This window comes from Thunnus thynnus, chromosome 17, assembly GCF_963924715.1.
Source record: "Thunnus thynnus chromosome 17, fThuThy2.1, whole genome shotgun sequence".
Classification (NCBI taxonomy): Eukaryota; Metazoa; Chordata; class Actinopteri; order Scombriformes; family Scombridae; genus Thunnus; species Thunnus thynnus.
In genome coordinates, this window is record NC_089533.1 from 22,776,440 (window position 1) to 22,790,025 (window position 13,586).

Below are 13,586 nucleotides of genomic sequence, written 5' to 3' on the forward strand. Positions count from 1 at the left end.
TTGTCCGTTCTGGACTGAAAGTCAGGCTACTGTAGAAATGGCGGGCTCCTTGGAAGAGGACTCGCTCCCTCTGTAAGATCATGGACGTATTAAGGTAACGAAAACAATGATTCGTATCTTCAGGTTATTATACACTAATTAAAACATATTAATGAATATTATATTCCATTTCTGCCGATATATCCCCCTAAATCTTACACACTGGTCCTATGACGTGAAAATAGAATAAATATAAAGAACTTTCTTTAAATTAACACGTTTACATGTTTGGATGATTTGACTTTTTTTCTTTTTGATATTTTGTCAAGGCTTGAAGACCTGTGAGACATCAGAAGGCGCCAAAATGTTTAGCAGTGACAATACCAAGTTATTTTGGAAGTTACTTGTAATGTGGGCAAGCAACAGTTGCAATATCCATCACTCTTTAATGCATGTCATTGGTTTGCAGCAAATTGGGGGGTTGGTTTCTTCTATCCAATGATGGAGAGGGGGAGAGAAAAACCGCAAAGTGAGAGCCCAATTGTCTGCAGCCTGCATCTAGTGGGTGTGTGCAATGCATAGATATTTGTGGGGTAGATTATAAAAAGCGCCCACCACAACCCAAAGTCCTGATAAAATGTTTATTAGTGTGTTTATTCATGAGAATAAAGATATAGTGACAGACATCGGCGCACACAACCTATATTTCTCCTCAGGTGAGTCATCCCACACAGTGTGACTGTGGTGTATTGATCTGCTCGGTGAGTTTCTATGTGAGCACAGTCCATCGTAGGCGGGAGCAGCAGCGGTCAGGTCTGCTCGGTTTAGGAGGGGCCCCAGTGTAGAGGCAGCACTGTGCCTGTGGTGCATACCAAAGCCCAGATACATGCCTGCATTTCAATTGTGTGTAGCTGCTAGTTGCATACAGGGTGCACATCAGGGGGAGATCGGACTGCTTGGTGAACAGGATCCGACCGCTGCTTCGCTGACAACACCAGGTAAGTTAGTTCATCACCGCGAGGACGCGGGGGTGAGAGAGTCGCGTGGGGTAATTAGTCCATCAGTGTAGATGAACCGACGTCTCCAGGCTGGAGGACGGAGGTGTCTCATGAAACTTAGTTGGACTACAGTCATTATTTATGTGGTAAGTTAAGAGCCCACCTTTTAATGTGAGGTAGCCTGTAGTTTATACCTTCCCTCCTATTTTTCACCCAGACAGGTGTAAATGACGCTAAACTTACTAATAAGTGTTGGTTTGAGTTAAACAAAACATACAGATAGTAATTTTTTCTCTGAGGCTAATTGTTTTTGTTTATTCTAATTGCTGTTCTCCCGATAATGTGTGGACCTTTAAATAATAGCTATCTTACACCGGTATTAACCGTCTCACGGCATATTCCGGTTGCCTAATTTACAAAAGCTGTGTCGCAGTTTAATTACCGCAGATATTAGCCTAATATTTGTAAACAGGACTTCAGCAGCAAGTTTTCCCCCCCGAGCCGCTGGTACCCGTTCAGTCTGTTTTTTGGGGACTTGCCAATGCACAGTCATCTTATGTGTTGTATAAGCTCCATCTGTATAAGTGTAGGTAGCTTGAAGATATTACCTGGGCGACAGCGTTATATGCTACCGTGGGTATTTTCTATTCTGCGAGCTTTCTAGAAGAAAAATGAGGACTAGTGCCGTTCACGACGTCGCTCCGTCCCGTTTGATCTGCTGCGAGAGCGGTGTAGCCTACGCAGTATGCGCATTATTGTGGCACAGACCCCTTCAGTAGGTCATGCAGACTGTCAGACCGCAATAAATCTGTTTTAATAATATGGTCCAACTTTTAACTCATCATATTGTGCAGTGGTGACATACGGTTTCCCTTGGTAGGTAGGTAGGTAGGTAGGTAGCCTACTTTATTAATCCCCGGGGGGACTTTGTTTGTTGCAGCAGCAATAACAATACACATAATAGAATGACACAACAAGAAAAAAGACGATAAAAATAAACAATAAATTCTACAGGATTGAAATATACAAATGTGGAAATATACAAATGCTATGTAAGAGCTGGGTGTGCAGTAAATGTCCAGGTTCATAGTGGGTATCTGTCTGTGCTGGAGGGGTGGAGGGTTGGGGGGATTAGTCCATGGGTGAGTTATCCCTACCTCACTGTGTGTCCTGGGAATTACTTTGTTATATCAGATATGAGTGCAAGACATATATTTTCATTCATTCTTTCGGTCACACAGAAGGATCCGATTGTTTATAATGTGACTTTTCATATAGTCATGAAAGATGTATAGCACTAAAAAGAGATAAGAATTACACTGAGTGCACAAAATATTTGTGACACTAATCATAATGAAATGAAGGTAAAACGTTATTCATTACTGAGTATGGAGAGGTCACAGAATCAAAGAGGGATATTGGAAAGTTTCAGGGGACACATTAGGCGTGGCTCCTGTTCCTGATATCTTGTACCCTACATGTAATATAATGTAATGTTACATGTAATACCAAGCCCTGCACCCATGTCTGTTCTAGGTGGCCACATTGCTCTGGTAAACCCCAGATAAGATGTCTCATCGGAGTGGGCAAGAGGACCCCGAGCGGTACCTGTTTGTGGACCGCGCTGTGGTCTACAACCCAGCCACGCAGGCTGACTGGACAGCCAAGAAGCTGGTGTGGGTCCCCTCAGAGCGCCATGGCTTTGAGGCGGCCAGTATCCGAGAGGAGCGTGGCGAGGAGGTGTTGGTGGAGCTTGCAGAGAATGGCAAGAAGGTGGTGATCAACAAGGATGACATCCAGAAGATGAACCCACCCAAGTTCAGCAAGGTGGAAGACATGGCTGAGCTCACCTGCCTGAATGAGGCATCTGTGCTGCACAACCTGAAGGACCGCTACTACTCCGGACTCATATATGTGAGTGACTAAGACCCTTCAGAGATTGTTGTGTGTTTTTCTAACAGTTTGTAATTTCCACACTGGGGAATGATTAACCTTCTCACAGATTGCCTGCTTCTCACAGCTGTAGATTGAATTTCACCCCTACTCGTTATAATTGCAAAATGATGGTCAGTATCTCTGCTTGTATGCACGCTAGTCCTAACTTTTAGCCATCTGTCTCTGCACAAGTGAGATCTCATATTTATCAGAAAGGGCAAAGACAGGACATTGAACTTTTTGCTGCTCTGAATGAATGCTGACCACACACACACACACATATTGGCACACAGTATGAGTGACAGATCTCTCTAGTCTTTTAACCGTTGCCAGACTTTTCCCTTAACTTGATCACCTCTCCTTGGTGCCTCTGGGTTACAGATAGTTACCTCCCCCCTTGGCTTCTCTCTCACCTCAGTTAAAGGCAGGCCTCTTCCATAAACACTGCTGCTTTCAGTTTGTTTGTCCTGCCCTGTGCCCCTACTGGTGGGCCTTGTTTGATCACAGAGATGACTTGACCCCTCTCTCTCTTTTGTAGCAGTCCCACTGTGTAAAACTAAACATGTCTGGCCCAAAATGTGGGGTAACAGGGAATGTTTTTTACACCTTGAATGTCTTGTTGAAATCTTGAAGCCATATACAAACTAATTTGAATAAGTTTTAAAATGCCCAAGGATGGAAATCAACACAAGCACTGTCATTTTCACTGCCCATTATCACCCTGAGCAAGTAGCTGTAACCCAGATCACAAGACAACCATGTATATATATATATATATACACATACATATATACATATACATATACATACACACACACACACACACACACACACACACACACACACATATATATATATATATTTATATGTATGTTTTAAGCTCACTTTTCCCCATCCTCAAACACAGTTTTTATAGTAGTTTGGAAAAGCTCTGGTGTCTGTGGTTAAAAATGTAATCCGAAACAAATCTGTGTCAGTATGGACAGTAATGTGATTTTCTTGTCTAATCTCTTAATCATAATATAATTTTCTTAATTTTACTGTATCATGGCCAGAGCTTGAAGTGGTGTATATAACTGCATTGCCACTGTCCTCATAATCTAATTTCACTACAGATGGAGCTGCTTTGTGATGTTCTAGTTGTGTTCTTGACCCATTTAGTGACATGAATCCAGGAATAGTATGTGGGCTGATTATCACCTGAGAGACTCTGGTTCAGGGACTACAGGGGGAATTTGTTGAACTTATGATTTATCCTCCTCACAAGACATCATGAAACATCACCACTGACTCTCAGTAAGACCTGTTCTCTTCAGTGAAGGTGATATTATCATTTGTCAACACTAAAATGGAGCAAACGTCACAGAAATTGCTCAGTTCCCTCCTTGATTCCTCTACATTTTAACAGTTATACCATAGTGTCATGGTTCCTGCTTTTTTTCGTGGTTCAGAATTGGCTTTGGAGCTTGTTAATTTGCCCCTTGGCTAAGAGAAATTGAAAACATGTGTCTGGCTGACTGTTTTGGTTTTCTATCAGGAAGAGAATTTTCCCATTCAGCTCACTCTTAGGAGAAGAATCCCTCTACATACTAAACCTTTCCCAGTGTATTTGACTTACCCCCCGGAGCTCAGCTACATCTTCTGCAGACATATTATAATGCCTCCCCTATAGCTGAGGTGGTCAGGAAGACATCCATCGCTGAATCATAGCGTGAGCATCACAGATCAGCTAGAGTCTGCTAAAAGTTGAGGCCATTCCACACCAATCTTTTTATAAACCTTTATCTTTTCAAAAGTACGGGTTTTATCGGACATGCATGCTGCAGTCCATAGCTCGCTTCACGTTCAGATATTAAAGGCTCTTCTGCTCTCTGCCCTGTTGAAATTGGAACAATAATGGGCACATTTTTAAAATAGAGAAAGCTAAACTGGTGAATTTGAGCCAAGATCCTACAAAGAATTAAAAAAGATGGATTGCACCATGCAGAATACCATAATAATAGAGGTTTGTTGTCGCTTGCTCTGTTGGCTTGAGAAAAAGTCTCGATAATTGAAATCTTTTGCAACATTATGTCATTTGTTTTTGTCCTCTATTGTTGAACCTTTGAAAATGCTAGTGTGTGGTGAAACTTTTGTTCCAAAACAGATTACAGACCACAGATTGAATTTTCAAAGTCAGATGATGAGTCAATGTTACTGATCAACGACTCTGTCAACCCCTCTACACATCGTTATGAACAAAAATCTTATTTATTGACATTTAAACATCAAGCAACTTACCAGTAGTATTGGCGTAATAGGTGTGCATGCTCTTACCTAGCATATGTTTTTATGTGGATTGAACCTTTTACTGGCCAGTAACTGAATCCTTCAGGCTACCACTACATTTTTAGGCCACTGGTCTACATGTGATTCGTCTGGCCTAAGCTGGCTCCTTCCGTGGCCCTTTGCCCATCTGACGGTTCCATCCGTGTGAAGTCACTCAGCCTGTTGGGCCAACTCGTTTATTGTAGCGGCTTGCTATCTGTGAGATGGTGAGTCACAGGCTAACCACAGTGCTAGACACTAGGCTACGCCACACTAGCAGGGCTACAAGCAGGCCTTTGTGTCGTTAGATAAGCCTCAGCTGTCAGAAAGCCTCAGCATTCTTCCATGGCAAAAAGATTGTCCGTCTGTCTGTCTCCTGCCGCCCACTTCAGCTCTGCTGCTGCTCAATGTCCGTCCTATCTTCACCAACTCTACTCTGTTTCCCACACTCCCTCTTCTCCTCTCTTCTTTGCTGGCTCATTCATCCTGGACAATAATGACATTGAGATTGACATTGTCTTTCATTTGCATTTTGAACTCATCTTACTTCTTGCGTCCTTACTTTTTATGGCATATTGAATATTTCTGTGATTCAAATGCTGGATGAATGCAAGCCAAACTTGTCCTACTCAAAACTTGTTCTTTTTTCTAACATGGATCTGCTGCAGGGTAACAGGTAAAGCAGCACAGAAAAAGCAGGCAAAAAACGCACAATTATGCTCATTCTCATATCCCTGTAGACGAGAGAGTTATTTTTAGTGAAGGGTTTAAAATACTGCTCCCTCCATTCATTTTATATGTTTGAATTAAAGTCACATGTGGTCTCGTTTTTGCAGGACATTGGGCTCTGATGTAGTCTGTTGCCTGATTATAATTGGGCTTCTTTGACATTCTGTTTGCTTTTCATGTCACCATGATTTGAAGAATTAACTCTCCACTCTTACACTTATGTGTGCTGAATATAGAATGCCACTTATTCATGCTGCATTGTTAAAGCACTGCGGCATAACTTTGAATCCACCAGCCACCCTCCTCTAAAATTCAATGAGCAAGAATAGCCAACTTATTAAAGCTTGAGAAAAGCAGAAGGTGTCCTGTTGTCGATGTGATTTGAAACCATGCATCTCAGAGTATCGATCATCATATTTCAAAAGCCTAGTCTGATGTATTAGTTAGCTTTGTTGTGAAATAAGTGGAGCAGAGTGCTGTTAAGGGAATGGTCAAGGTCTCCTGTACTCAACACAGATCAATGGCACCGAGGCTTTGCCTCTGCACCCAGAGTGCCCTCTCCTCTGCAGTGGAGAACAGTCTATCCACAAAGGCACGCTGCCTGACTGATCAGATATAGCAGATGGGGTCGGCTGTTGTGTCTGCTGTTGCCTGTGCGTTGCTCAGCTGTTACTAGGCCACAGCCTCCCCTCCCCTGGATCTGATTTCACAGTGGAAATATCACCTTCTATTTCCTGGACCAGGCCAGCCACAGTGGTTTGGCAGGCGGTGTTGAGTTAGTCGTATGGTCTGTTAGCTGGCAACAGTGGTGGTAAATGTTCTTAATTTTGCATTGATCATGCTTTAGTACTGCAACATTTTTCACAATAACTCCTGGTGGGGAAGCAGTAGCAGTGCAGCAACAAGCACGCAAAAAGTTTCTTTTATGATTTTGAGGTATTTTTGTTTGTAATAATAAGGGACATCTAACTTTGCCCCAAATAAAAATCTCAGTCAAATGCAACCACTGTTGTTATTTTTAGAGATCAGATTACATTTCAGTTTATAAAAAAACATGCATATTGAAGAGACATGATGCAGCAAATTACAGTGCACCCTTGTGGCCTTTAGCTGGCTGGGACAGTCCTCACAAACAGTCCAGGTATCTCTCTGCAGCCTCGCCAGCTGTCTCACTGCTGCATGTCGCACAATTGAAGAGAACAGAACAGACCCCCTATTTATAACAGCTGCAATTTTCAGATAAGGGGGAATTAATTTTTCATTAGCCTCGAAAAGGAGAGTGGAGAGTTAGAATTTCAGCTGTGTCTCTCTATCTGAGCTCTCCTCCCCTCAGGTGGGGAGCAATTTACTGGAAGGCTGAGAACACGGTGTTTGTTACGCCTCTGCTTCTCCTCTGGATTGGACCTCAGGGAGCCCGGTCAGCCGGATTATTGCTCCACTCTTCATCTCTCTCTCGCCTTCCTCACCTTCTTTTCCTACCCCTTTCTGCTTTTTTTTGTCTGTATCATCAGCAGTACAGAGCATTGGTTGCTCAGTGCTGACTGAGGGCCCTAACTGAGCTATTACATAACAGCTACAGTATGCTGTCTGCTCTCTGGGGCCCCTTCATCAACCTAGAGCTGATGAGTCACTCTTGCCACAGTGCCTCACTCAGCCTTGAATGTAGTCTTAATTGTGATGCAGATGTCATGATGTGTGGTGGTTTGATATGAAAAGATGACTCTAGAACATTCCTGTTTTTTTTTTTGTTGTTTTTTTTAATATTACATCTTTGATTTTTGGCAGTACTGTATTACAATTTGCGGGTATGATGCCATTTAATTGCAGAGGGAGTAAAACAATAAATAGCTCTTGAAACAATTAAAGCTCTTTAAAACGTAGGCTCATTCGTTACAGACTGTAGTCAGTAGAGAACGTGTCTTTTTATGAACTCCAAGGGCCATGCTGGCAGTAACATAGAGGAGGCTATTCCAGAGGAATTTCATCTTCATCACAAAACTTTTCACTGATCTTGCTTCTCATTTTCTTCTCCTATTCTCCTGTTTTTGTAGTTTTGTTATGCAAGTGTCTCTTGAAGAAATGTAACTGTAGAGTGTACATATGGTCCCAGAGGGAGACAGAAACAAACAAACACGTCTGTCACTCTGACCTTGAAGTCAGTAGTGAGCTAGCTGCCTCTGATCAGCCTGACTGCTTTCTAAACTCCATCATTGTATGTGATATGTGCCCTTTTGTAGGGGTCCACATGTGTTTGTATGACTTATCTTTGCTTACTGCTTGCTTTTGATTTTGTTTGTTGTGTTTCTTGTGCCCATCAGCCCTTTTCTCTCACTCTTGAGCCTCAAGCTTGTTTTCATTATCTGTTAATCTATTGACATTTTTGATGCTTTATTAATTACTAATTAACCAATGACTTCCCATTTTAGCACTGCAGTACTTCAGTTTTGTTATTACTGTACTCTCTTTCACTCCTCTTGAAGATGTAAGGTCCATATATAACTGTAGTTAAGGTTTACATTCAGTAGGTACATACTGTATGTGAGTAACTAGTGAAATAAATAAGGTTGGGCATCTGTGTGGGCCTCTAGGATTAGCCTAATATGCCAGTAATGAAAGTCGGACTACTGGTAAGCAGTTCCCAGCTCTTTCTCTGTGTCATCTGTAGGGGGAATGCAAAGCCCCTATAGCATCTGCAGAATGAGAGAGAAGCAATGCCCCACCAGGGCCTCTCACTCATTCCTGGCTGCCATGCTGCCTGGTCGATTCAGCCTACAGCATAGCTGAGAAGTGTTCATACCACACACACTCTCTGGGGAGAGATATCCAGGCTAATTACACAGCTGAATGCAACACCATAAGTCACAAAGTAGGCTAAATGTTTGCAGCACAAGCTATTTGGTTCAACATGAACCTTAATAATATCCATAGACTCTTTATTGACATTGTGTAATGCTGCTGTAGATTTGAACTCTCTCATTAGAACTCACAAGAAACAAGAGTCTGTTCAATGTTTCATTTAGTCACCCTCAGTCTGCCCTGTTTCTATCACTGTGTTGGATGCCCACCATGATGATGTAAGCTCCTTAAATGTGGGTAATGACTGCTCTTGCTGCACTGATACAATGCAGACCAGATGACCTAAAAGTTAGAAAATTATAAACCTGGATGTGCTTTTTTAAATTTAAAAGTCATTGATTTTTTTATATAGTATTCTTTTTATATTAACTTCAAATTCTGGCGAATGAGTTAATCCTGCCTCTTTCAATGTGGGTTTGAAAAACCCAGGTTGAATGTCATAGTAATATGTTTTATACTTTTTTGAAAATATAGTGTCTGCAGGCTCTCTTTATTGCTTACTGTCTATTCATTTCCCATGGTTGTCTGTTTGTATCTTTAATTACAGACATACTCTGGCCTATTCTGTGTGGTCATCAACCCCTACAAGAACCTGCCCATCTATTCAGAGAACATCATTGAGATGTACAGAGGGAAGAAGAGGCACGAGATGCCTCCACACATCTATGCCATCTCTGAGTCAGCATACCGCTGCATGCTTCAAGGTATGACAGGCAGTCGCTTTCCTCCTTTTATCTTGCTTTTATGAAGCTCCTAACTATCAGTATTAATCTTCATTGACAAGTGTAATAAAATTTGATGATATTTCATGTTTGTCTGTAGTGTGAATTTTATTGTTTCACAACGCTACTTGATGGAATTGTAGAATTAAAAACAATAATTTCCAGTGAGATACTAACACTTATGGGGAAAGAGACATAAGCCATTTCTTAGTTTATTAGGATATTTTGTCTTTTGATTGGCAAGAAAAATTGTGGTATTGGTATTGTTAGGTGCAGTTAAGCTGGAAACTGAGGCGGGTTGTTTGCGTTTTGGTCTCTCCTGGCTGAGAGTTTAGCTCATTTGCAGGCAGCATGGGGTTTGGCTACATAGTCCAGGAGATTAGTGTGTGAAGAAAGTGTGTAAAGTGTGTGAAAGGTCACAAGGTCAGAGAGGATGTGACATCACTGATCATGTCTGAGAGGAAGATTAACTGTCTGGCAGGTTTTTCAGCTGTATCACCAGTGTCATGTGGTTAATTGGTAATTGAATAGTAACAAGAGGCTGTTCAATACTGCCCCCAACGCAGTAAACGCTGGGCAAAGGATTTAGTATTGAAGTGTTAAGTTGCATTGTTCATAGTAAGCTTGTTCTTAATATTATTGGTACAAGTGGTATGCTACACTCATGTAACTTGCCCAGTATTTCTCCAAACCATGTATTGATTTGTTTTTTAAACCACTGTAACCCTTTTTCAACTTCAAATTCATACACCAGTACAGTATTTTTGAATGTCATTCTTTAAGAAGATAGATTTGTGTAGCTGCCCTTATTTTTCATTTTCTCACTTAGATGTAGCTTTTAAAGGCTTTTACTCTTAATTTTTTCATTTTGAAAACCAAATAATAATTCATTTCTATAGTCTCCATTCGTTTTGTTCAGTATATCAACATATCCTGCCAGCAGTGAAGTGAACGACAGCCTCTGTGTTTCACATGAGAGCAACATGCTGCAAGTGGCATGGGTAGGATCTCTAAGCTGCTAATAGCGTGGGTGGTGAGAGGCCTTCCTGCTAGAGCTGATGCCCTGTGACAGAGGGATTTGTAGATAAAATGAGGGAGAGAGAACAAGAGAGTGAGACTGATGAGGAGGCAAAGAGAGAGAGAGCAGGTTCAACCAGCATCAGTCTTCAGGTTGTCATTAACTACTTAACCTCCTGCACTGATCCTGTCGAACAGTCTTCATCCTGCACACACACTGCTAAGCTCGTCCTCATTTTGAGATAAAGCTGTTGCATGCTCAAACCCCTTAGCATGTTCACGGAGAAGCCAGGGCTCATGTTTATTACAAGTCCATGTCAAGTCATCCACCCTAATTAATGTTAATGTTAAATAAAGCATGGTATATTTGAGAAGAGCTGTGTGACTTGTTTTGATGGACTTGTATTAAAGTTCACACTTGCCTGTAGTAAAGACCCACAAGACACAGGACTGTGACCCACTTTGGGTACTGACTAATTGTTTTTGAATCTCTGATGTAGAAGAACCGCTGTGATAAGCAGAAGCTTTATCAGAGTCTATCAGTGTTTAGACAGCTTTAGCCTCGATGCTGTGTGCCATCACTGTCAAACCGTGGAACAGCAGCATTAGTTTCTCCCTTTTGTTTCTCTTGAATGCTGTTTCACATCTGAGATATTTTAATCTTTAAATAACATGTTTGCCTATGTTTCCCTTGCCTTTTATTTTTCATTTGTCTCAACACTCTTCATCCTTAATGTGTCCTTGTCACACATTGTCTGATTGACCTCCACAGCTGCTCTTGTAAAGCTTCAGGATTTGTGTGTCTGACTGATGTGCTTTAGGCTCTCTGTCATTACATGCCCTCATACTGCTCTCTGGTCCCTGGACTCAGCAGGCTGCATCTCCAAACAGCTGAGACCTTTACTGGAGCTCTGGGGTGAGCAGGGCCAGAACATGGACCACATATCATAGTGCGTCAGTTCTCAAAGTTTGATTCAGGACTTTTAAAGGGACAGTTCACCCCCAAATCAAAAATACATGTTTTTCCTCTTACCTGTTGTGCTATTTATTCATCTAGATTGTTTTGGTATTTTTTTGGTGCTTTTAGCACCACAAGCCGAGTGCCAGCCAGTTCCATTGTATTCAAGAGAAGGCAGACATCTCTACGGCCAATATCTCCAAAACTCTGCAACTCACACCAAAACGATCTAAATGGATAAGTAGCACTACAGGTAAGAGGAAAAATATGTATCTTTGATTTTGGGGTGAACTGTCCATTTAAGTGTAGATTAGAGCTGTGAAGTTCATATTCAAGTTCACAGTTGATATGTTGCCCAAACCTTCTAAAGTCACATCATTCATTTCCTCCTGTTTGTATCTCTTTTGTTGCATTTACCATCTGTTCCCCGCTCCAAATATAGCTTTACTCAGAACCACAGATACACAAAGAATCACACAGACACTCCTCCCATCCTTTTATCACCATGCGAGATGTTTGTCTCGATATGGGACACCTCTCTTGTGCCACCATTCTTGTCTCTGACCCCCTTTTTCCCTGCATGAGGTGTTTATTCTCTCAGGCCGCTGTCCCTCACAAGGGCTGGGGCAGTGGAATGAGGTCATTGCTGTCCCAGCTTTCCATACCATGCTGTGCTAAATTCTACAAGCTGAGTCATCATCAAGCTGTCACAGTCGTAACAGCAGCCCAGTACCCACTGTCGGGCTCCTATGAGCAGGAGGGCATCACCATGGATACCTGTGTGTGTATCTGTGTGTGTATGCATGCGACCAAAATAACCTTTGCCAGGGATCTCAAATAGAGGTGTCACTTAGTGAGCGACAGTATTTTCAATGACAGGAAAGAGGGACTTTTGTGTGTGTTATCGACTGAATCTCCTTCAGTCTGTTGAATATGGCGACTGTCTTGTTCAGGATGAGAAAAGCTGTGCCTTTTAATGCTCCAAAGCTATTGCAAAGTATTTAGGATCTCCCACTGTTTTATAATTGCTTTCTTTCTTCTCTCAGTGACTAGAGCAACTGCCCTCTCTCATTTCCACCCTTTTCTCTGCTTCACTTACTAGTTTGCTCAGTCTTCTCCTTTCTTTTTTCTTTCAGCCAGAATGTTCTGGCTTGGAAGACACTGAAGAGGAAAATTCCCCACATCCTTCAAGGCATTTTGGTCGCCTTTCACTTAACATGAAAAATACAACCGCAGCTCTGCTGGAAGCTTTGTGGTGGCTCAGTTTGCTTTGTTCCTTCCTTCTCCTCCTTTGATCAGGAAACACAGGAGGACGAGTTTGTGGAATGTCCACTTTCTCATCACTCCTCCACGTCAGGATATAGCCAGGGTTGCCATGGTTAGGCCTCTGTTTAACGGACAACGTTGTGTCCCCATTTTCTCTTATTTCACATCTCAACCAGTCAGAAAAACAAGACTTAGTCTCTGGCAGGTTTCCAGGTTCCCTGTGTCTGTGCATTTGTGTATTCAACAGTTTTCATTCATTTTTTTCTCCCCTCACCTCATTAGTTAGTTGTCTGTCACTCATAATGCTGTTATGCAGGAAGACAGATATGGAAACTGACAACTGCGTGGTACAGTAATGTTACTGCAGCCCAGTTTACTCAAGGGACCACAAGGTTGGTCACATGGATGGTCATTATTTTCTCTGGTAAATACCACGGATGGCTCTGCATCTATGGTACCACCTAACTTGTACAGGAGTACACCCCTCTTTGAAAAACATCAAACATGTTAATATGCAGACATGCATGTGTGTATGCTTTTCCAAGGCAAGGGAGCATTAAATTGACAGAATTTGGTTTGCAGCTTGGCAAAGAGATTAGACATGCACAAGCTACAGTGGGATTTCTTTAGATTCTTATGTAGTGCCAGTCTTGTAACTCCAATGCATGTCAAGGTTATGGCTGCATTCTGAAACATATGTAATGAGGTGGAATCATTTGAATGTGGGATCATCTTTGGGGCAACACAGATGGCACTGAGGGCATGACACATTCAGAAATGTCTCAACAAAGAAAAAGCAAAACATCTGCCTGTTTCCTT

The 13,586-nt window shown here is 41.9% G+C and overlaps 1 protein-coding gene across 5 annotated transcripts in view; it reads left to right on the plus strand.

Moving 5' to 3' along the window:
- Positions 1-71: 71 nt before the first annotated feature.
- The window catches only part of LOC137168448 (myosin-10-like), a 58,828-nt gene continuing 45,313 nt past the window's right edge, over positions 72-13,586 (plus strand). For 2 of the 5 annotated variants that reach the window (XM_067571035.1, XM_067571039.1), the window contains exons 1-3: positions 800-977; positions 2,514-2,891; positions 9,352-9,508. In XM_067571035.1, the coding sequence (XP_067427136.1) occupies positions 2,547-2,891; positions 9,352-9,508 (502 nt within the window). In that variant the 5' untranslated portion in view covers positions 800-977; positions 2,514-2,546. Of the gene's footprint in view, positions 95-625; positions 696-799; positions 978-1,027; positions 1,124-2,513; positions 2,892-9,351; positions 9,509-13,586 lie in introns of those variants that run through there. The other 3 variants (XM_067571038.1, XM_067571036.1, XM_067571037.1) reach the window with 3 other exon arrangements.